The 25,348-nt window shown below is 50.2% G+C and overlaps 1 protein-coding gene across 1 annotated transcript; it reads left to right on the top strand.

Annotated features, from left to right (window-relative positions):
- The first annotated feature begins 15,577 nt into the window (after window positions 1–15,577).
- LOC144937195 (NF-kappa-B inhibitor alpha-like) lies at window positions 15,578–22,984 on the top strand. Its single transcript, XM_078864531.1, has 6 exons — window positions 15,578–16,317; window positions 19,142–19,247; window positions 19,608–19,824; window positions 20,146–20,234; window positions 20,702–20,950; window positions 21,540–22,984. Exons 1-6 carry the CDS (start codon window positions 16,022–16,024, stop codon window positions 21,570–21,572), a joined length of 990 nt encoding a protein of 329 aa, XP_078720657.1. The 5' UTR covers window positions 15,578–16,021; the 3' UTR covers window positions 21,573–22,984.
- The last annotated feature ends 2,364 nt before the right edge of the window (window positions 22,985–25,348 follow it).

Genomic DNA, 25,348 nt, shown 5'->3' with positions numbered 1-25,348 from the left:
ACGCCGCCCGCCCTCGGGAGTGAAGGGCATTTCCGAAATCTCCGCAGATTTGGCGTTGACTTTTGAGTCGTCGCCAACTCCCCGCGCCCTGCACTACAGCACCGCTGCACTACAGCACCGCTGCGCACTACAGCACCGCTGCGCACTACAGCACCGCTGCGCACTACAGCACCGCTGTGCACTACAGCACCGCTGCACTACAGCACCGCTGCACTACAGCACCGCTGCACTACAGCACCGCTGCACTACAGCACCGCTGCGCACTACAGCACCGCTGCGCACTACAGCAAGGCTGCGCACTACAGCACCGCTGCACTACAGCACCGCTGTGCACTACAGCACCGCTGTGCACTACAGCACCGCTGCGCTACAGCACCGCTGCGCTACAGCACCGCTGTGCACTACAGCACCGCTGTGCACTACAGCACCGCTGTGCACTACAGCACCGCTGTGCACTACAGCACCGCTGTGCACTACAGCACCGCTGTGCACTACAGCACCGCTGTGCACTACAGCACCGCTGCACTACAGCACCGCTGTGCACTACAGCACCGCTGCACTACAGCACCGCTGTGCACTACAGCACCGCTGCACTACAGCACCGCTGCACTACAGCACCGCTGCACTACAGCACCGCTGCACTACAGCACCGCTGCACTACAGCACCGCTGCACTACAGCACCGCTGCACTACAGCACCGCTGCACTACAGCACCGCTGTGCACTACAGCACCGCTGCACTACAGCACCGCTGTGCACTACAGCACCGCTGTGCACTACAGCACCGCTGTGCACTACAGCACCGCTGCACTACAGCACCGCTGTGTGCAGTGTAGAGACGAATGTGATGTGTTTTATTTATATGCCAAGGTCAAATGCCGACTGTACGAATCTGCCAGTCTTTCTTGTCCGCATTGGGTTTCATTCGTTAGCTATCTGTAAGCCTACGTGCTTTAGTTTTCGCTCGTTTAGCCAGGAAAGCCTCACTGAGTCTTAATCCTTTTTAGGAGGGTCCTGCCAAGTGTGCGCGTTAGAGGGCGATGTTGCTGCTCTGTGTAATCCCAAATGGGCAAGTTGCAGGTAATTGTTCTAAAGTGAGATGTTTGCCCAATACCAGTCCCACTGTGTGTTTAGCTACGGGAGGAAACTGGAGATTGGAGAGGAAACCGAGTGGATGTGGCTACATACAGCGACAAAGATGCTGCCGTGGCGAGACGGCCAGAGCGCCGTTCTGGCAATCCAAAAGTCACTCATTTGAAGTCACGGAGCAGCACTGGAATCGACAGGACCGTCAATCTTAATTTTAGAACTTTCGTGACTGCAGGAATTATTATTTGTTTCTTTCGGTTAAGTCACGTCTAAAGATAAAGTAATACATTAAACTAAATAATAGAATACGACGTTTCGATTGCAACACAAGCAATCATCATCAGGTATAATGAAATAGCGACATAAAATCTAACCAGAAAACTATAGACAGACATATTAGCTGACAGATATCACCAAGATACATAGCGAGAGCAACACAGGTAACAGAGAGGGGTGATCGTCTCTGTGTGGTGGCCTTAAATAGACAGAGGGGGGGGGGGCGGAGGCAGAGAGAGGGAGGAGGGTTAGAGAAAAAATTTGCATATCAATGAGTGGTCAACAGACGTGGTGCTGCGAATGCGATGGCACGGCAAGGACCGTCGTTGATCACATCCTGTCCAGCCAGCAGCAGTAGAAATCTTTCACCACCGTTAGTCGATAGGTAGGTAACGGCGTTAAGGGGTAACGTGTGGGTACTCTAACCTCTTAGAAGATGTTTTTGACCAGTGTGGAAGAGCATGCCAAAAATAACATCCAAATGACCAATACACCGCAAATTATATACCATAATCTATATAGCCACATACAGCAACATTAGACGTGCATAGGTCATACGTTAGTGTGTAACGCCATACGCATTAGGAAGTCAATGGATGGGTAAATCAGTACAATGGATATTATATGAAGATTCACTTTTAATTTGTCCACAAAAATATTTTTAGCTTCGGTTAATGTAAACCGAATTGCAAGAGTATGGATTTTTAACATCTCTCAATGTGCATCATGACATTTCAAGTGGCGCAAAAAACATATTACCTTTAGATATTCAAATGTGGGCGTTTGGATTGCACCCATCTTTGAAATGTGCGAAACGTCTTTCAAAGTAAATTCTTTAGTTTCTCAATCACGTTGCGAAATGCGGAGGTTAATCCCGAGCGAGGGTTCCTGTGAGAATCCCCTTCAGTAACATTCTGTAAACAACACTGAGGAAACCCCTGCATGCCCGCTCCACTGATGATACATTCCTCAGAATAATCATTGGTGGAGAAACGATACACTCCCAGCAAGGCGTGTGGCGGATGGGATGTTGTAAAACATGTGGAGGGACAGATTTGGTGAAAGAGGCCTATCGTCTATCTATGTATGTTTCACTCTTCGCGGTTGGTGAAGCGATTGCTTCCAAATGTTAGTGGGTGCTAATTAAAGGCGAGCCTTGTACATTTTAGCCAGGTACAGGTTTCACAAGGCACACACCATTGTTATTCTACACCTGCCCTGATCAACATTCCCAACGACAAACATTGTGACCGAACTGTATCAAGCGATGCCTCGACTGATATGGCCATAGCCATTCCTAAAAACGAAACGCAGTTCTGGGAGGATAACAATCTCAGCGGTTTGAGAGGTGTGACTTTCGAAAATGCTCGAATGATCCGTGTCAAATAAAACGTGGTCGTGTTCACAACTCCGAACATTAACACAGGCCATATGCTATCACTGTAAGTTCATTGGCATAGGAATCATTCGTATTATTGTACATAGTAGATTCTTTCTATTGTAGTTATGTTTTGGAGTCTGCGGTGTGGTCACGGGTTGTATGATAGTACGTCCAATTGTTGCTCAGCGGTAGGGTGAATGGCTTCCAATCAAAAGGTTGCGAGTTCGCATCCTGGGTGGGGGTTGAGTGAGCACCATCCCTCCGGTGTCCATCATATGACTTAGTACCACCCTGTGGTGAAGTCAGCCATGGGTGTCCTATGGATAAACTCGCCCCGCCATAGCGATGTGGAATTTATACCACTGGCCCAGCGCTGTACAAAAGAAACGAGCGCCGCTTCGATGCTCATTTGAGCCGAATATCGCTTTGATTTTGAGCAACAAAGAGGATTGAAGTAGATTGGTTGTCCATCCATGGAGGGGTAGAGAGTGGGCTTGCCGTGCCTCGTCCTGTTATTACAGATTCCTCATTACGGCTCTCGCCTTTTCCTGGAGTGGCATGACAGCATTGTGTGGTCTTCTTGGTTCTTTCGGTAAAGTCACGTACAAGGGAAATAATATAATAATAATAAATAAAACATAAAAAAATTATTCTCATTATTATTATTGGAATTATTTTTTTATGTTTTATTTTTATTATTTTATTATTTCCCTTCTACGTGACTTTACCGAAAGAACCAAGAAGATGAATCCCTGCAGTCACGAAAGCTTTAAATCGAAGCATTGTGTGGGTTACGCATTTGTCTAACTTTACACACACGCGGCGAAATGTGTACCGCCACAGTACAGCAAAGGCAGGAGGGGTGTGTCGTCACATGCTGTGTGTGGATCTGTGTCAACAGTTAATATGGCGAGTGGGATTTTGGGAATTGTTCTCAGGACTTGCTAACGAGTGCGTTGAGCTGTTTGACTGCTGGATTAGGCGTCCGGCTCAGGACACGGGGTGCGCATTTAACCGAAGGATGCCCCGCTGAGTGGAGCCTGAAATATCCGGGTTTTCCCTGAACGTGCCACTGTGAATACAGTGCGAGTGGGGCGGAATGCAGCCGCGCAGCCTCGCAGCACGGAGGGTGCCCAGGGGTGTAAGCCGATCGGCCAGCGCAAGCAGCCACCCCCCAGCCCCACTTGTGTTCACAATGCACTCATCACTGCACCTTTCCCCACGTAAGGTGGCGGGGTGGTTTTTTTGTTGTTGCACGGTTGTGGGGCATAGGTCCAATGGCCCAACACGTCAAGATATTAGCAGCAAACAGCACGATCCAAGTTGTAAGAACTCAACAAGTAGGTCTTCTTAGACAAGTTTTATGATAGTTTTTTTGGGTGAGGCCACCTCACGATATGCGGTGAACTCTTTATGACTGAAAAACCGGCGAAGGCGGAGGAGGATCTCGAGTGAAGATCTCCGTTGACGATCTCGAGTGAGGTTCTTCGGTGACAATCTCGAGTGACAATCTCGAGTGAGGATCTCCAGTGACAATCTCGAGTGAGGATCTCCAGTGAGGATCTTCAGTGAGGATCTCGAGTGACAATCTCGAGTGAGGATCTCCGGTGACAATCTCGAGTGAGAATCTCCAGTGACAATCTCGAGTGAGGTTCTCCGGTGACAATCTTCAGTGAGGATCTCCGGTAACGATCTCGAGTGAGGATCTCCGGTGACAATCTCGAGTGACAATCTCGAGTGAGGATCTCCAGTTACAATCTCGAGTGAGGATCTCCGGTGACAATCTCGAGTGAGGATCTCCGGTGACAATCTCGAGTGAGAATCTCGAGTGAGAATCTCCGGTGAGAATCTCCAGTGACAATCTCGAGTGACCATCTCGAGTGACAATCTCGAGTGAGAATCTCCGGTGACAATCCCGAGTGAGAATCTCCAGTGACAATCTCGAGTGAGGTTCTCCGGTGACAATCTCCAGTGAGGATCTCCGGTGACAATCTCCAGTGAGGATCTCCAGTGACAATCTCGAGTGAGGATCTCCGGTGACAATCTCCAGTGAGGATCTCCGGTGACAATCTCGAGTGAGGATCTCCGGTGACAATCTCGAGTGACAATTTCGAGTGAGGATCTCGAGTCACCACAGACTGCCTCAAACCCCCCGCTCCTCTTTCAAAAGTTGGGGGACGTCAATTCCCTTCACCTTCCCTTCTTATGGTCACGCGCCCCGCGTGTAGACATGGATAGCTGGGTTCTTAGTCGTGGCTCCGCTTTGACTCGAGTCGCTCAGTTGATCTCAGAGATGCATGAGCGGCTCAGCCGTGGCTCGGCTCAGCTCATGGGTCTCTAGAGCGTGGCTCGGACCGTGACCAGAGCCGCGCCGTCACCAATACGGGCCTAAGAGAACACAGTACGCTGCTTATAATTGAATCCAACTGGTGTACTTAAATACGAAAGTCTTCAATCAGAGCGTGCCACTAACTGCCGTGACACGGGCATTAGCAAAGATAACGATAATTAAAAGTGTGAGCATAATTCCTTTGGAATTACACCGAGACAGACATAGGAGCACAGGAGCCAGAGAGCAAAGCACACGTGGTCAAGAACTTCGCGTTGACCGATGAGAGAGATAACCCTTCTGCCAGATAAAATGGTAAAACACCAATTATCATATTTTGCTACTGGCAAAGGAGGTTCCAATGGTGTAAATGCTTACCCCGAGCTCTCATATTCTGATGGTGCATTGTCTTTGAGTTGTGCGCCTTTTGGCGTCATCTGGTCCAACACCATGTGAGACTAGGTTCTAAGAAAAGCTGTCTCGGGTGTGGACCAATCAATTTCAAGGACGGTGCATACATTATCAGAGTTGTGTTTTTTGTTTGCATTCCGACCGCAGGTATTGTGGTCAATGCAAACATGACTCCTTGTAAAAAAAGGTGTCAGTTTTGTTGCCAGATAAAAGAGTAAAAAACCAATTATCATATTTTGCTACTGGCAAAGGAGGTTCGAATGGTGTAGCAAGATTCTTAACCTGAGTGAGCGTACTGACAGTCTATAATGTAGACTTATTCTTGGTTCTTAATAACCATTGATACAGTCTACATTATAGACTGCCAGTACACTCCGATTAAAAACCAGGCTACAGTCTACATTCATGGTTATTTGTTTTTAATTTTATTATTATTGTTTTTATTCATTTTTAATTATTTTTCTATCTACGTGACTTTACCGAAAGAACCAAAGATTATGATTATAGCGTTAGTATAGCTTCTACTACAGATAGTACACACTGCTATAGAGTTAGTATAGCTACTACTACAGACAGTACACACTGCTATAGAGTTAGTATAGCTATTACAGCCAGTACACACTGCTATAGAGTTAGTGTAGCTACTACTACAGCCAGTACACACTGCTATAGAGTTAGTATAGCTACTACTAAAGCCAGCACACACTGCTATAGAGTTAGTAAAGCTACTACTACAGCCAGTACACTCTGCTATAGAGTTAGTGTAGCTACTACTACAGCCAGCACACACTGCTATAGAGTTAGTGTAGCTACTACTACAGCCAGTACACTCTGCTATAGAGTTAGTGTAGCTACTACTACAGCCAGTACACACTGCTATAGAGTTAGTATAGCTACTACTAAAGCCAGCACACACTGCTATAGAGTTAGTATAGCTACTACTACAGCCAGTACACTCTGCTATAGAGTTAGTATAGCTACTACTACAGCCAGTACACACTGCTATAGAGTTAGTATAGCTACTACTACAGCAAGTACACACTGCTATAGAGTTAGTATAGCTACTACTAAAGCCAGCACACACTGCTATAGAGTTAGTATAGCTACTACTACAGCCAGTACACTCTGCTATAGAGTTAGTACAGCTACTACTACAGCCAGTACACACTGCTATAGAGTTAGTATAGCTACTACTACAGCAAGTACACACTGCTATAGAGTTAGTATAGCTACTACTACAGCCAGTACATAATACTGCAATGATAGTAGATACTACTACAGCCAGTACATAATACTGCAGTGATAGTAGATACTACTACAGTCAGTACATACTACTGTAGTGATAGTAGATACTACTACAGCCAGTACATAATACTGCAATGATAGTAGATACTACTACAGCCATTACAATACTACTGTAGTCATAGGAGCTACTACTACAATAAATACTACTATACAGTCAATAGATATACTGTAGAGCCAGATACTACTGTAGTAACGCTTATGACTCGTTCACACCGGAGTTGGAGGCACACTTGTTTATTCAACACCACACGTTGTGACATACACACTGAGGGGGTATCGGCCCCCTCACCCGTCTATCTGAGGACACACCTCTAGGCTAACCCTAGCCTGCCTCTGAGTCCTCCTCTAATGGGCTAGGGGAGGCTATCTTGGCCCGACACTGGTCAGTCGGGCCCGGTACCCAGAGTCCAGACCAGCACTGGCTCTGGCTCTGGTACCACGCCACTGGCTCGAGCCTGCGCGGTCCTGATAAGGACGGCGTGCCAGGGGGAGACCAGGGCTCTATCTAGGACGTCTTCCGTCTCCTCTTCTTAGCTAACACAACACTCTCGAGCCCCTCGATACATTCCCCTTTTATACCCAACCCCTCCCTGAGGGGTGGGGCCCCGGGGGATCATAATGACCGAATCGACCCCCCAGGGTGTCTGGCGCGGACGTCGCAGAGGGCACCTGCTCGTGCACACATGTAGCCCCGCCTACTGTGTTTGTTTACCATAGGCTGCCATGCATAACGGGCTCTCTCTCTAACACCCCTACATCACTCCCCCCCGCATAGCATGCAGCCGTCCCGGCTGCCAACATACAAAAATTTGACAATAAAGGTGCCTTCACCCCCTGACCGCGCGTGTGCCTCACTATTTTTGAACAATAACAGGAACCAGAACAAGAACGCAACAGCAAGATGAGAAAACAACCCGTCGCACCCCCCCCGAATAAATACGAATTCCGTAAAAAAAACAGCCTATATACAATCAGCAGGGAACCCACCACGCACACACAACACACGGTGAAGCCAACATATGTACATCCGAGGAGTGGGGAACACACCACCCACACAACATCCAATGAACACAACAGCTATGTACACATTTTCCGGCCTCACAACAGTTTGCGCATTTTAGCGCGCGTCCTTGCAGCGGGCCCCTCACACGGGGTAACCGCGTGTGGCGGACCATCAGGTGGCAATTGTCCGTCTTGGGGTGAGCATTCATCCGACTCCGCGTGACCCTCGGTATCCGCAGGAGGGGTGATTGGGCGTGAGCCCGTCACTCCTGATGCACCTGAAGGTGGCACAGCCGGCAAGGCATTAGGTGAGAGCGACGGAGACGGACCCAGCGAGTCGGCCGACCCCCCACATGCTTGGCCACGCGCGTGTGAAGTGTGATTGTGTACCGCAGAGAAGGGTTTTAACCTAGAGGGGTGCACGAACCATCGCCGCTTCCCCCACTTGATGCGCACGCACTGCGGTCGTAACACCTCCACCACTTCCACAGGGCCCCGCCACGGCCGCACCAGTTTAGAGGAGGTTGCCAGTGGCACCTGGGGGCAGTGCAGCCATGCCTTGTCCCCCGGCTTCCACTGCAGCATGTGCGCTCGACTCAATCTGAGGCGCTCATTCGCCTTCTGACGGAGGTCAGAGTTTTGCATTGCAGCATCCCGTGCCTCGGTCAATTTGTCCAGATTAAATTTAACGTGGTCAGCCAGATTAGTTTTTCCCTGCGGCACGGGGATCTGCAACTGGGCACGAACAGGCGGGTCTGGTTCTCGGCCGTACATGAGGTAAAAGGGAGAAAACCCCGTAGCTGCATGGGGTGCCATCCGGTACGCCGCCAAGACCCCCTGAATTTGTAGGTCCCAATCCGTTTGCGAGTCCGAAACTTGTTGTGATAACATGGACGTGATGGTGCGATGCAACCGTTCGACCATCCCGTCAGTTTGTGGGTGATATGGGGAGGTCCGAATTTTCTTTGTGCCCAGGAGATCACAGACTTGTCTGAGTAGTTTACCGGAAAAATTTCTGCCCTGGTCGGTCAGCAGCCTCTCCGGAGCACCTTTGTCCAGGACATAACCCTGAACAAAGGCCTCCACGATGGCTGCTGCCGACTGGTTGGCCAGAGGCCAGGCCATAGGCCAGCGTGTAAAATACTCGACACCAGTCAACAAATATCTATTCCCCCTGGGGGTGGCGGGGAATGGTCCCAAAATGTCCAGAGCGACCAGCTCGTTTATCCTGGACACTTTGATCGATTGCAAGGGCGGGTTAGACTCCCGTGCCGGCGGTTTGCGTTGTGCACATCGAGGGCATGATCCCAACAAATCCCCAACATCCCTCGTCATGCCAGGCCAATAAAAATCAAGTTGCAGCAAGGCGAGAGTCTTTTGGGTCCCCAGGTGTAGGAGGCGCTCATGAGCGGCCCATACCACCCTGCCCCGCAACCCAGTAGGGACCACCAGCCGATGTCGACGCGACTTCCCGTCCCAATGCATCAGCAGGCCTTGGCACATTTCCCATGCGTCGGAACCACCTCTTTTTCCCCCCGCCGCACCGCCAACGCGACGTCGCCACCCGAGGAGGGACACATCCTCCATCTGGAGGCGCCCCCAGTCAATGACGGGCAACCCCAACAGGGAATCTTTGCCCTGTTGTTCGATCGAATTAGTAACTACTGTATCGTCGTCGTTGGCGGCCGCCAAGACAGGAACCGATGTGTCCCCTGGAGGTCTGCAACGTCCAGACCCCAGGAGGCATGCACACTCGGAGGTGGTTGGCAAGCGCGACAGAGCGTCCGCGTTGGTGTGGCGAACGCCCTTACGGTATGTGGTTTGGAAATCGTAATCCTGGAGGACCTCCAACCATCGGGACAATTGTCCCGATGGCTGTTGAACCCTCAGGGCGTACTGCAGTGCCGCATGATCTGTGCGGACGGTGAAATGCCGACCGTACAGATATGGGCGATACTGTTGGATGAAATGGACAATTGCCAACAGTTCCCTACGGGTGACACAATATCGTTGCTCCGCTGGAGACAACACCCGACTGCCGTACGCAACCACACGTTCCACGCCGTCAACCACCTGGGAGAGCACGCCCCCAATACCCGTGTTGCTCGCATCGGTGTCGAGCAAGAATGGTTTTGAAAAATCAGGGTAAATCAGGGGAGGAGCGTTTACCAAAGCGTCCCGAAGGGAGCAAAAAGCAGCTTCCTCCTCCTGACCCCAGCAGAACCGAACCCCTTTTGATGTTAAAGCGTGTAGGGGTTTTGCTATAGTCGCAAAATTAGCGACGAAGCGTCTATAATACGACGCAAACCCAATAAAACTCCTAACCTCTCCCACTGAGGTGGGAGTCGGCCAGGAGCTTACACACTGCGTTTTGGCGGGATCGGTAGAAATACCTGAGCGTCCCACGATGTGCCCCAAATAACGCACCGACTCGCGTAACAAATGGCATTTTTGGGGCTTAAATTTCAAATTAGCAGCCCGCATCTTTAGGAAAACCGCCCGCAACCTCTGGAGATGTTCATCAAAAGTTTTGCCAAAGACAATAACGTCATCCAAATAAATCAGGCACGACTCCCATTGCAATCCAGCCAAAACCAATTCCATCAACCGCTGGAAAGTTGCCGGCGCTGAGTGTAAGCCCATCGGCAACCGGTTGAATTGAAACAGGCCGTGCGGAGTACGGAAAGCAGTTTTAGGCTTTGAATCATCGTCCAGAGGAAGCTGCCAGAATCCCGAAAGTAAGTCCAATGTGGAGAAGAATCGCGCTCCCGCCAAGGCGTCAAGCGATTCGTCCATCCGTGGGAGCGGGTATGCGTCGGCAACCGTAATTTTGTTAAGGCGCCGAAAGTCAACGCAAAACCGCAACGAACCGTCCTGCTTCTTAACCAGGACGATCGGCGCTCCCCAAGGGCTGTTGGAGGGAGAAATGATGTCGGCGGCTAGCATGTCATCAACAGCCGATTTGACATGGTCCTTTTCGGCGGGACTCAACCGAAAAGGATTCTGGCGTATTGGCGCGCTGTCACCCATATCAATATGGTGACGCAGCAGATTAGTGCAGCCCAAATCGTATTTATCCCGACTGAAAACGTCGGAAAATTCCCTTAGTAGTGTCTTAAGACGTTGACGCTCTAAATTTGACAGGTCCGTCGATCCCGCACAAAGCGCCTCGAGCCACCCTTCATCGCTGTCCGAATGTGGTCGCGGTGCAGGGACAGCGCCGACATGACTCGCGACGGGTTCCTCACAGGGCACCGGCGTTGCGTGAGCAAGCACGGTCCCCTGTGGGACCACCACCGTCTGCGAGCCCACATTGAGGACCGCGATGAAGGGTTCTCCTTCCCCTCTCACTATGGTCTGGGCCGGGAGTAAATCAGGTCCACTGACCCCGGCCCTAGACGGTCCCAACAGAACCCCTTGAGCCCCAATGCCCTTAGCGAAGGGCCGCCGAAGTTTCAAGGGAATCAACATTTGCGCCCCCGGAGGAACGCGCACCGTTCTATCTACGAACGCCGGCACCGTCGCGAACGCCGTCCGGCTCGTAGCGGGGGATGGCAGAAACGCCATGCGTCGGCCCGATGGGAGCTCAATGCATCCCTGGTCGATTAATATCCTAATCGGCATTTTGGCCAGGAAGTCCGTCCCCAGCAGGCACGGAACCGCCAGCGAGGAGGAAACAAAAATCGGCCCAGACAATTTAATATCCCCGACACAAATTTGGGCACGAATTTGTCCGATGATGCCAAGTGAACCCCCGTTAGCAGCAAAGAATGGCACGTTAACAGGCATCAAAGGACGGCTTTGGGCAGGGAGAATGTTATAAATCAACTCCGAAATAATGGTCGCCGATGCTCCTGTATCGACCAGGATGCGCACCTCGACCCCATCGATGTGGCCCACAACGGCCGACGACCCTGACGACGCGGCTACAACCCGATGGGCCAACACGGACCACTGGCTGGGTTCAATCTGAGTACCCAGAGCGGTGCGTGTTGGTGCCATGGTACGCGATATTGGCCCCCCCTTCGCTGCGGTGTTTGAGTGTGTGACGGGCGTGTGCGTGGGCCAAGCATGAGGGGTGCCGCGACTCGCCGGATTATGATGGTGGAGCTTGTGACGAGGGCCAGCGTCCCGTTGAGGTGTCGTCCTGCGCTGCCCAGGAGAGCGGCACCCCGAGGCGACGTGGCCCCGGATGCCGCAGTTGTAACAGCGTGGAAGCGCTGGTGACGACGATGGATGTTGTAGACGGCTTGAACCGGCCCGGTCCTCCCGTACTCCCGCTCCATGCTGCCGTTGATGGTCGATGGCGCAAACCTCTTCCGCCGGGAGGGTGGCTGCAGCGACGGCACGCCCGCTCGCCGCCTTGCTGGCCTTCCGTCGTTGAGAGGACAGGTTTGCGTGGAGAAGACGGGCCGCTTGGAGGGAGCACATCTCTGCATCGTCCTGTGCGACAATGACGATGTCTAAGTCGTCCGCCAGCAAAAGTATCTTCTCTGTCACCATGGCGTCGACACCCTCGTCATCCATTCGTGGAAAGGCCTCCTTCGCCAGTGCCAGGAGGCTTGTGCGGTACGCCAGGGGCGACTCCTTCGTCCCTCGCTGGCGATCGTAAAAGAGTTGGCGACAGTCCGATGGTGGACCATATACCGCCGACAGCACCTGCATCGCCTTCTGCAGCGTGGAGCGCCTCTCCTTCGAAGCCGATGTTAGAGTGGCGAGGGCGTCGCTGTCGAGGAGTGCTGGCAGTGCTCGGAGAGCCTCGGCGTCTGTCCACTGTGCCATCTCCTGGTGAGCGAGGAAGCGCCGCTGGAAGCCGCCCCAGTCGCCATCCTCGCCCACAAATTCCTTGAGTGGAGGTAGCCGCTGATGTAAGGCAGCGGCTGCAGAGGAAGAACGCACTCCCTCGTCCGCCTCACTCAAGTCAGCGTCGGCACGAACCAGCGATGGCATCGCCGGTCGCACCCGTGGTGACGTTCCGCCCGTTGGTGGTGACGCGGCAGGTACTGTACTCCCGCCGTTGGACGCGATGCTTAGAGCGGCCACGCCCTCAACAGCAGCTGCGGCGATGGCGGGAGTTTCAAAATGTTGCTCCGTGGAAATGGCGGGAAGGCGCTGTGATCGTCGGCTGCCGTTGCCCCGTGGCGGTCCCGCAGCCCCCAGCTGCGTGATGGTGTCGAGCATGGCGGCTGCGGCGTACAGCAGCTCGGTCAGCTTCGCGTGCGCCTCCCTCAGCCCCTCCATCGACGGCTCCCCTTCCTCCAGCTGCTGTGGCGTGGATGCGCCCAGCCCCGGCTGGTCGATGGCATCTTCAGCCGTCTCGGGCCCTCCGACTGCAGTGGTGTCTTCTGCCTCTGGTACCCCGACTCGAGTCGTCCGGCGTGTATCCATGTTCGTACTTTGTTTCACTTCTGACGCCAGATGTAGTAACGCTTATGACTCGTTCACACCGGAGTTGGAGGCACACTTGTTTATTCAACACCACACGTTGTGACATACACACTGAGGGGGTATCGGCCCCCTCACCCGTCTATCTGAGGACACACCTCTAGGCTAACCCTAGCCTGCCTCTGAGTCCTCCTCTAATGGGCTAGGGGAGGCTATCTTGGCCCGACACTGGTCAGTCGGGCCCGGTACCCAGAGTCCAGACCAGCACTGGCTCTGGCTCTGGTACCACGCCACTGGCTCGAGCCTGCGCGGTCCTGATAAGGACGGCGTGCCAGGGGGAGACCAGGGCTCTATCTAGGACGTCTTCCGTCTCCTCTTCTTAGCTAACACAACACTCTCGAGCCCCTCGATACATTCCCCTTTTATACCCAACCCCTCCCTGAGGGGTGGGGCCCCGGGGGATCATAATGACCGAATCGACCCCCCAGGGTGTCTGGCGCGGACGTCGCAGAGGGCACCTGCTCGTGCACACATGTAGCCCCGCCTACTGTGTTTGTTTACCATAGGCTGCCATGCATAACGGGCTCTCTCTCTAACACCCCTACACTACTATAGAGTCACTGGGTACTACTCACTCTATTGTATGTAGGTGTGTAGGTACATATGCCTATGGGGGGGGGGGGGGTAAAAATATATTTGTGGGTGGGGGGGAGGTCGACAATTTTAGGAAACCTTTTAGATCAACTATTTACCCGCCACTTTCTATTACTTTTGGATTCAGGACTTCTTCAAGCCTCTTGTAATTTTGTTGATGAACAAATGGACAAACAGGAAACCGGGCTTTCACAATAGCTTAGTACTTGTGTACGTACGTATATGTTCTGTTTTTAAGAGAAGTTTTGAAATATATTTTTCTCCCGGGCAATGCCGGGTACTTCCCGCTAGTTGTCTACATATTAGAACACTTATACTCGCACGCAATGTCCCAATGGTCCGGCGAAGAGACAATGCCAAAGCCAAGGCGTTGCTATCACAGAAATGTCAACAAGCGCTCGTGCAAGTCACCGGGAACGAGTCATGCGTACAGTGGGGCTATACTCGCAGAAGTCTAGTCTGACTGAACAATGCATTTCAGGTTTGCCCAATAATTAATTACTCAACTCAAAAAAACTTGAGTGAGGTGACGCACTCGTGCCCAATCAAGTGGACATTGGACCGCCACCCACCCTCCAAACGCACAGCCCACGACTCGCGTGGCCAAAGTTTTTTTCGGAGTGGGTGAGAACGCAAGCGGTGTGTCGAGCACTCCGTATAGACCCAATGGGTAAATTCCCTGCCTATCTCTGCGCTATCAAAAGCCTGATTAAGTTCGGCAGCAGAACCCCGGCCAACCCACAGGGCGTCACGCGCTTTCTGCACGCTACCCTGCGGGTCCTTTCTGAATGGCTGTCCTGGAAAAACCTGACAACTCGATTAACGCGGCAGCCAGAGCTCGATTCCTGGCCATTAGTCCATGAACCAGACCAGGTTACATTATCTATTGATGCCAGCTGCTACATATGGCTAATACCAGTGGCCATTAGTCCATGAACCAGACCAGATTAGACTATCTATTGATGCCAGCTGCTACATATGGCTAATGCAAGTGGATTACTTGTTAACACACGTGCATATGTGTATGTACTGTTGCCGCATAATTGTTATCGGCAATTTCAAGATGTTGATACCACTCCAGCTGTTGCCAACCTCAGTGGTGACGGTGAGTGATGTCTGAACTGAGCCTTCACTTCACCAACGCGCAATGACCAACGTGGTGAAGTATGGTCAAAACAACCCTCACGACCGACACGGTGTGGAAGAGGCCTTCATCCAGTCGTCAATTGACAAAAGGGCTGTGAATACTGATGATGTATACTGCATTGTATTTTGGATCTTTACAATGCAGGATCGTGGGGATGCCTTGATCCAGCAGTGGATTGAGCATGGCTGATGACATTATACATTGAACCTGCAGTTTAAGATTGCATATTTATTGTATGACCCAATAGATAGTTGCACAAATAACTTGAAACATCTACTCAATATCATGCAGTGTATAATACGTGCCGTCAAATACTAACAACATACTAAATCCACCACCAACTCTTAAATAACAACCTATGACAAAAAAAAAGCTTTTGAGTTATATAAACGGTAACGTTTTTTTATTATTATTCAACATGTTGATACCGGTGAAAAAGTTCAAATGTGGTTTTTTTGCGTTACGCAAGCAGTTTGTTTGTTGTTGTCAATACTGTCCTGTCAAAGGTGTTAATTAACACAGTACCACGTTCCCCAGTACACACGCAAAACAAACGTCGGCCCAAAATTGCGTTTTGCAAAAGCTCTTAGGTCCCGGATAATGTTGCCTTTGCATAAAGCGTCCCTGTTGCCCGGGGCGGTGGTGGGTGGTGTGACCCGTTGACACGCACGCATGTAGACCGACCCCATCACGAGGGCCCTGGGGAAATTCCCGTGAATAACAAAGAAGCAAGGGCGGACTTTCCCTCGGCACTGGGCGGTCACATAAAACTTCCGCACAGCTCGCGAAGCCCTCACACACACAGCCTCCTCCTCCTCCTGCCTTCCTTCCTCCCCGCCCGAGCGAGACACGGCCACGCGAATCTCCGATTAATTCACAGCAACGCAACGGTGCAGCCAGACAAAATCCTCCCGACAAGCCGTATTAGCACACGCAGCCCTTTGTCGTCGGGCAGGCACTTTAGGATTTCAGCTTTTTTTTGGGGGGGGAGGTCGAGGGATTTTCATCTCGTTCCTCGGATCGTATTTTACTTCGCGGCAGACATGGAGAGCAGCGGTGCTGAGTATCGCCACGACATCCCGACTCGGGCTAAAGACGTCAAACATCTCGACGGGTCCATGGCCAACGAGGATCGTGAAGACTCCGGCATCTGCTCGTTGCAAGATTCGGTCGACCAGGACGACCAGAGCGTGAGGGCCCTGCGACTGGAGGTCCAGCAGCTTCAGCAGTATCATCAGCAGCAGCAGCAGTGTCAACATCAGCAGCAGCAGCAACATCAGCAGCAGCAGGCGCACAGCAAGGACAATCTTCTTAGGATGGAGGATGAGAATGGGGACACGTGAGTCGCTTCTTCTCCCACGTTGTGTCGTGATCGCCTTGTCGTCGATTGTGTCAAGAGTTGAGCAAAGTCTCGTCTAGACCTGGCTTCATTGATATGTAAACACAGTACAGTACGTGTTAAATATTTAAATACGTTTACAGGTTTGCAGTATCTTAAGAGATGAAAAAATATTCAGTATATACTTTCATAGCAAGTCGATCCTTTAATGGTTATTTCGGCATATAATTGTGTTTCTCCAGTTAGTAGTGATGCTAATGAACTCGAGGGTTTACAATCAGCACATTGGAACTGAGTGGGGTACCTCTCCACTGTGGTCATGTTTAGACTTTGAGTGATCAGTGGCCCTCATCCAGCAGTGGATTGATCATAGCAGATGATTAGTCGAACCAATCGAAGAATGATCCTCGGTGGCACATCGCAAATGCTGGCCGCATTGTGACACCAAACCAAACGCGGTGTGTGGCAGTCACTTCTTACACAACAGTCGAATCAGGCAAAATTCCTGCTGCGCAAAAAAATGCGATTGTAACTGCAACCACTGTGTGCCCACGGAGGCGTTTCGTCAACAATCGTAGACGCTAAACATTGCCCCGTGGCACGACGCCTTCCCACCGGGCCGTGAAGGCGCCGTGGCGCAGAGGGGGCCCGATCTGCCACCCGTTCGTGAACGCGGCGTGGAAACTCCGCGCGTGCGGTGGTGGAGCCATCGACTTCGCGACGCCACAGGGGATGTTGTTGGTGGTGGTTGTGGTTGCACAACTAAGGGGCCATCCATTGAGTACGTACGCATGGAGGGGGGGTTAACCCAAATGCGTAGCTTGCGTATGGGGGGGTCTACTTACAATGTACGCATAGGAAACGGGTGGGGGGGGGTGAAGCCTCGATAATAATTTGTCTACATTGGCCTTCAACTGAGTTAGATCGTCCGGCGGTGGACTATCTGTTTGCTTAAACACGTTAATATTATTAACCTTTGATCGTTTCTGCGTGGATTAAATATCGGCCGTTCTATAGGATTCGCGGGGGGGGGGGGTGTAAAAAGTCCGCGTGCGTACAGGGAGGGGGGGGGATAAAGTTTTGACAGATTATTTACGTACCCACTACATGGGTGGCCCCTAACTTCTGCCCTTGCTGTTGTGTGCGAGATGCGTCTGGGACATTCCGTTCCTTGTGCAAGCCTCAGAACACGGGCTCCTGGCCACGCTTCCTGCTGGGATTTGTCCCAACGCCCAAGTTGTGTTTTTTTTAATTAATAAAGTAATTTCCTGCTCATTTGAGAATTGCAGACGGAATTCCGTGTCAAGTTTTACAGCCTTTTGAGGCAGTGGTGGTAATTCCACATTCTTATGGTGGGCGTGAATTTACCCGCAGCCCAGCGACTTTAACTCAAGTCGTTTTTGCACGAAAAAATGTCTGCCGGCCTGAACGCCCGCCACTTTGTTTTCAGTTCGACACAGTCCATTTCCCCTTTTCTATACTGCACGCAGTCTACACATATTACTGTGGAGCCCATGGGGATGCTACTCCCAACACACACCGTGGCCAATGATGACATTTTCAGAATGAACAAGAGTTTCGTCCGCTGCCAGTTCGGTAAACAACATTTTGTGGAAGCATTCATGTACTGTAATGAGCAATACAGACTCAACAGCGTCTGCTCATGAGTCGCTGTGTAACTCGTTGCAGTACTTGTTGGGAGGCAGTCGTGGGCACCAAGGTGGCAACCAGACATTAAAGCCACAGCTGCCATCTTCGTGCCAGAAGCAGCAGCAGCAGCTGAGTGTTGGTCACCAACGTAGTGGTCCAGTTGCTGCACTGCACTTGTGTAAGACATCTGAGCAAACTGTCCAACAGCGAATGGCCCATAGCAGCTATCAATTATGTTTTGCGTTTTACCCTCAAGGTTAATTCCTGAATACATTTGGCCTACATTAGGATTATCTTGTGTACGTGGTTTGAGAAATTAGCTATTGTGCTGCAGCACCGCAAGACAATGAGAGGTGTCAGTGGCGTGGGGAGGCATTCGTCCAGCAGTGGATTGATAGTGGCTGATGATAAAAAGCAAAGAAAGATCACGACCAAAGAGGATATGTTGTCGATTACAGTGACGTACGCTTTCTAAAACACACAATGTATTGTGAGTTGTGAGTTGTGTAATGTGGACGTATCAGCATTACTCAAGGTACTTGGGGAACATTTTTTAAGTGCATACTTGAAATTACTTGGTTAATTATAGCCACACTGTACTGAATGTAGGAATACTGCACAATTTCAACATTCGATTTGCACAATGTTCACTTGTCATGGTGCAACATTGCAGCGTTACTGCTTTAACATGTTTAGAATATTAACTGACAAACATGTGAAAATAAAATGGTTGCTGCTGATGTCAGTTGCTATATTTGGACCTTCGTCATGGGTTTATATGGCACCAGGGTGATAAATGATAACGACACTCTTGTTGCCAAACAGCCTAGCCATAAACAAGTAAATTAGCTTGGTCTGATGGCGATGCATATTATTTATTCGTGACGAAACTAATTCATAATCATATGGTTCTTTCCAAAATATACTTACCAACATAGAGATGTGACAAATACAGTACTGCCTACATAGTATTAACATTTATATAGCAATTGAATCTTGCCAAGAAAGGTTAAGGGCAGTAGTCCCCAGATGTTCTATACCCGTGGGCCACTCCTCACGGTCTTGCCAACCGGCGGTGTTCCGCGGGCCTCGTGTTGGGAACCACGCGCCTAGGGAATACTCCGTACGTACTTGACTGTGCATTCACGTGCGATCTCCCCTTTGTGCGCCACAGGTTGCTGCACCTGGCAATCATTCACGAGAAGCCGGCGCTCGCCCAGCAGATCGTCTCCAGCACGTCAAACACCTCCCTGCTGGAGAAGCAGAACTTCCTGCAGCAGGTGCGTGTTACTCGCGACCAGAGCATCGCTCTCGCGTGCGTGCACGCGTGAGGCCCCAAGGGAGTCGTTGCACGCAAGAGGCGCCTCCACTTCGTTTGGTTGCCTCAAGATTGGCGGGGCTAATCGCAATTGATCGATTCGTAACTATACATATCCAACTCAGGATAATGGTATTAATGACGGCGGTGAAAGTAGACCGCCGACGGAGTCGGATGACGAGAGTGGATGCCGATCAACAGATGGTTGTCGGTGATTAACGGTGGCTTGTGGAGACGGAGCTTATTTCTACGAAACCGAGCAGCGTCTGACTGTACGATGACGAAGTCTCCCCACCTACCCCTCTCTCTCCGGCTCCCGCAGACGCCGCTGCACCTGGCGGCGGCGGTGGGCGACGTGGCGCTTGTGCGTGCGCTGGCTGAGGCCGGCGTGCAGCTTGACGTGCCGGACCTGCGTGGGGACACACCGCTGCACGTCGCGTGCCGCTGCAGCCATCGCGCCGGGGACATCCTGCGGGCGCTCGCTCTCCCGACGCGACCCCAGCAGTTCCAGCGAGCCCTTGGCACGCTCAACTACCGCGGTACGACCACCACTTAATATACTCTTACCCCTCGTATGTACACTATATATATACTGCATTTATACACGAATGTATGTTGAACTTCTTTCGCGCCGTACGTAGCCAACCTCACGAATCAGAGGTGCTAATATCAGTATATATATAGCCAACCACTTGTTCAAGGTGACTTTTACTAATAATATATATCTTTTAAATCTCAAAATTCTGGATAATTATAACTTAACAGCGATTTACACTATTAATGATAATCAGTTACACCTTCAGCTAATTACGGTTGGTTATTTTAGGCGCGCGTCTCACACAAGTGTACTTGCTCCGTAGGCCTTACGTGCTTGCACTTGTCCGTCCTGCTGGCGAAGAGGGACGTGATGGACTGCGTGCTCGAGCTGGGGGCAGACATCAATGCCCAGGTTGGTATAGTTAGGATAGCTAATTAGTTTGACCAGTTAGTATTGCTACGTACACACACGCAAGACACCCAACACAAGCTACAAGAGAATGAACATTCTTCAAAGCAGGGCTGGGGAACCTCTTCATTATCCAGGGCTAAATAGTAACTTTCAAAAACCTTTGGCGGGCGACCACCCAATAACGCACGCCTTAGCATGATACAAGAACAAAGCGAGGAAATTACTATGGCTCAAACGTAGCTATCCGATGTGTTTTTAGTTCGTACCACGTGCTCTTCACCACGATGTCTGACGTTCCACTCCACATGCTGGGAGCTTTTTTCAGAAACTTAATTAAGTCGCTGAACAACATTTTGCTCCGCGGGGGTTGGGAGCGAATCGTCGGACATCGTTAGGAAACACCGGCCCCAATGCGACTCCGCCAACGACGTTCCTTTTCCGCACCCTCCTCGCCCGCTTGCGCGCAGGAGCTGAGCAGCGGCCGCTCCGCCCTGCACCTGGCGGTGGAGGCGGGCGACGCGATGATGGCAGCCGCGCTGCTGCGGAGGGGCGCCGACCCCAACGTAAGGACACGCGCCGACTGCACCCCGCTGCACGTGGCGGCCGGTCGCGGGGACACCCGCCTCGCCGCCGTGTTGGTGCGGCACGGCGCCGACGTCGAACAGGAGAACTGGGAGCACGAGACGCCCGCCGAGCTCGCCCTCAACTGGCCCGAGGTGAGCACCGGGGTGGCGGCGGGGGGTGGGGGGGGGGAGACCCTGTAGCAGCAGGCAGGCGACTCGGGAGGACCCCGCGTGGTGCAAACATGGGGAATGTCTTGAAAGGGGAAAACGTCGTGGGACGTCTCGAGGACGCATTGTCCGCCGACGAACGTTCCTCGGAGAAGTTTTGAGATTCACCCCGTGACTTCCAAAGCTGTTGACCGGTTATCAAAACTTAACGTCGCGCTGGGAACCGTTGCTGTTCCTCCACACGACATCACCGATTGTTGCCTTGTGCAACAAATGGCACTTCTGGGGCTCCCTATGTCGGTTGGGACCGCTGTAGGGTTGTTATTTTTTTTATTCGACCATTAATGCATCATTACCGAGTATCGTCGCGTGATGTTAACAGTTCATACGTTACTCAATTGCCAGCTCCGTTCATGCCATAGTATCACACTGTACGCACCCACTGGCCATTCAAGTTGGGACCACGCGAGATATAAGAACAAGAGCCCATTTGTGTGGACACGAAGCGACGTCCGTGCCGACGTCACTCAAAACGGCCATGCAGCTGAGCACTTCTTTCCCTTCTCTTTCGCAGATGAAGTCCGTCTTGTGCTACGACCGGAGGTGAGAAGAGCCAACGCCTCACTGAAGTCGTGCGGACGTTTTGAAAACATGACGAATCGAGGCACCCTTGGTGCTCGGAGACCTGGGAAATCTCCGGGGTTTCCCGTCCCGGTTCTACGAGGCGAGGCGGCTACCCGAGGTGGAGCAGGGTGCATGAAAAACATTCGGCTAGAGTCACGTGTCAGCCCCGAGGCTTCCATGCGCGACAAGACCTCGTGTTTCTGTCTCAACCAAAGTCTGAAGGAGGGATTCTCGCGCTCGCGCACACGCCCGCGCAGTTCTGGTCCTGTGTAAGAAGAGCCGGTGGAATTCAGCCTCCTGTTTAACTCTTGTGGAGACGGGAGATGCTCACCACGATGGTGTTGCTGGTATCTCTCGGAGCCCATAGCACAGCTCACAGTCGCCACCATCAGAGCTCTGCGATTCGTTACATGGAGTAAATATGAGTAAAACATATTGCTGATATGATTGTAAGTTGTATTTTTGTTGTATACCAAAACATACTGAACAAGTGGGGTAGTCACAATGCCATGCATGCACAGTGAGCCATTGGCCACTCACCTTTGTCGATGTTGCATTAAACTAGGGCTGAACGATGTGGGGAAAATGTCGAATTGCGATTTTTCTGACAGATATTGGGATTTGATTTGCGATTACATTTCTTTAAGTCAAGCTTCAGTTCAATATTCACTGTGTAATAGATTTAAAACATGTGATGGAGCATTACCACATAATACCATAAAAATATGAACTGCTCTATATATTCTAATGCATGGATGAGAACTTAAAAGATATGAATTGCTTCCAACATGTATTTATTAAAATGTTTTAATTGAAATAGAACAATCAAACATAAAACAATTGTTAAGTTATATAAATAATATTATAATAAAACATAAAACAATTCCAATAACAAAGTAATACGACTTTTTAAATCGCAGCCTTTGCGATTTGCTAATCGCATTGTTTCAAATTGCGATTTGATTTGATTTGAAATCGATTAATAGTTCAGCCCTTCATTAAACCCGGGGAATGTACTCTGAACATTCTTGCAAAAAATGGTGAAAAAGGTAACAAAAAAATTCGTGGGATTCTTAAGGGAACCTAATTCCTCACTACTTAGAAATAACATTAAATCCTTAAATTGTGTATTATAGTTTGTATATATTACGTGTAAAAAGTTGCGTACAGTTTTAAGGCGTGTTGCACATTGTAAAGTTCAAAACAGAGTTACGCGAGTTAAACTGCATTGTGCAGTATTTTTACGGATTTCACATTTTTTTTAAATTCCGTACCATTTTATAACTGCGATGTAAGATATTGTAAATGTACTTTTCCCATTCAACCTAGAGGTTTTTTTTGTCTCATGTGCAAATAAATTTAGGACCTGTTAATTTACTTTTGTGAAAATGTTTTCTCATGGTCGCTTGTCCGTGTGAAAGTCACGGTGGTGTGTTAGTGCCCGAAGCTTGACAGCGCATCCCCATTGGCTGGCTTCTGCACTGCATGCTGGATGATGCCCTCAACTCGATTGGCTTTTGTGCAATCGGCGAATTAAAATTCTGCGTGATCTAACGTGGGAAAATACATCGTCCTCATTGAGAAAATCTGATGTAAGGGCCAAACATTTTTGTAAATGCGTGGGATTTTACCTGATGATGTCACTAGCACAAAAACGGGAAGAGAGTGGCCTGTATACGTAACTCCACGCAACTCTTAGAGAAATGCTCGGGGATTTTTCCCCCCCCCCAATGGTGGGCTATTTTTTTTTGTCAATGGAACATTTATGAATGGAAAAATTAACTCGGAGAACTTGTTCACACTTTATAGGGCCATGCATCACCGTTTCATGTCAACGGGAAGTAACATTTTAACACAAATTCTTATGGAAAAAATAATATTGCTGTAAAAAGTTCTGCAGTGCAACGATATAGTAGTGTTCGTCCGACGCATGGCAGTGGGGTCTCCAGTTCAATCCCACTTCCTGGCACTCCAGTTGAAACAATGAGATGGGTATCTTACATTCCCTCCACAGCCTCTATCCACCCTGCAGTGTACACGGGTATTATCGTCAATGTGGCGGGGTAAAGTGTGGTGACTGCCACCTCTTCCAAGATGTGTGTGGCCAGCGTGCAAGAGTAGGCCAAATACCCGGTAGATTGGCTCTAATGCTAGTCAATGTCCTGCGAGCACGAGCATGCAAATGCAGGGCTGCCACTTAACCCATGCCAGGAGTGTACTGAACATTCATACAGAATTGTCCCATGGGATGTTGGCTATCAACAACAAGGCAACACCTATGACTAATTGGGAATGGGACGCAAGCGTAGGATTGATCACCCTGTCGCTGGCCGCCTTTGGGGAGGGTGTATCGTGTGAAAGGCCGAAACACCCCAGGAACTAAAGGTACACTACTGGCGATGCGCTCCCCAAATTTCACCAGGCTCACTGTTCATGAACTCTTGGAAGTGCTTGCACAAAGGATAGTAACATCTCATCCTGTGTTCTTGGAATCAGGTGACAATGCCATCTCTCGTGGGCAGGAGTCGGCAACCTGCTGCTCCGGAGCCGCATGCTGCTCTTCAAAGACTGCCTCGTGACGTTTTTCATTATGTACCCACCGCCTCGTAGTCACGTGTATTGCGGCTCTGAAATTTTTTTTTTGCCGAATTCGAAAATAATGGCTCTTCTTGTTATTTTAACTGACGACCCCTGCACGTGATCCTACGAAGTAAGAATCCACCGCGTACCTGCACACAAACTGAATTTATCCATAAATCCATAGGTTAGATTGCGTAAATATAAATGTGTCGTTAAACCACCAATGACACAGCCAATAGTAAGGTTTGTCACGTGAACGAAACCTGCCACTTCGTTACTAGCTCAGCACACCAGTGTGTGGGAGAGTAAACCCACAACATTTACAATTCGAGTACGACGTTTTGCTGGTAATAAATGAAGCCTACTTATTAAACTGAACTGATTTGATCTCAATGCCACCCCGCGGTTTTCGCCAATTCAGGCACTTTCCTCTGTCCCTGGGCTGCTGCCATCTCCTCAGTGGGTCTCCTCTTGGATGCGCTCCGTTCCTCAGCTGCCACTTGGTCCTCAGTCTCGCCCACTGGTCACCATCACTTCCCTCCTGACCAGTGTCCACTGTTGTGGAGTCAGCAATGTCTGAAACAAAGTCCGTAGTATACTCTTTGGTTATTTCGGTAAAGTCACGTAGGTGAAAAAAAATAAGAATAAAAATAAAGAATAAAATAGAAATAACTCAATTAAATCACGACGCTTCGGAAGCAACACAAGCTTCCGTCATCAGGTGGGACAACCACAGCAAAAAACACTACAGTAATTTAGTTTTTTTGATGTGGTTGACCCACCTGATGACGGGAGCTTGCGTTGCTCCCGAAACGTCGTGATTTAATTGAGCTATTTCTATTGTATTCTTTATTTTTATTCTTATTTTTATATATATATTTTTTTTACCTATGTGACTTTACCGAAAGAACCAAAGAGTATGGATCCTTGCAGTCACGACAACTTCAAATCTAGAAAGTCTGTAGTAACCTGAGTGTTTTCTCTAATCCACGTGTTAATCTATCCCTCAATGGAAAGCCAAGAATGCACCTCTCCATGCGTATTGTGCAGATGCCCTGCTATGAACAGCGAAACAACGACAATGAAGATACAAATAAAAGTAATCTGAAAGATGCGAGTAGATGTTCTCTCGATTACGACTGAGCCTAATCATGATGAATTCATCCCAGTCACAGGCAG

The sequence above is a fragment of the Lampetra fluviatilis genome, chromosome 18, assembly GCF_964198595.1.
Source record: "Lampetra fluviatilis chromosome 18, kcLamFluv1.1, whole genome shotgun sequence".
NCBI classification, from domain to species: Eukaryota; Metazoa; Chordata; class Hyperoartia; order Petromyzontiformes; family Petromyzontidae; genus Lampetra; species Lampetra fluviatilis.
This window is presented reverse-complemented; position numbering and strand designations above follow the sequence as displayed.

Bases quoted from the DNA above. Each gene is read 5' to 3' on its own strand.
- LOC144937195 (XM_078864531.1), top strand. From the start codon at position 16,022: ATGGAGAGCAGCGGTGCTGAGTATCGCCACGACATCCCGACTCGGGCT. The intron at 19,248-19,607 runs GTGCGTGTTACT...CGGCTCCCGCAG, and splicing joins AGCAGAACTTCCTGCAGCAG to ACGCCGCTGCACCTGGCGGC. The intron at 20,951-21,539 runs GTGAGCACCGGG...TCTCTTTCGCAG, and splicing joins TCGCCCTCAACTGGCCCGAG to ATGAAGTCCGTCTTGTGCTA.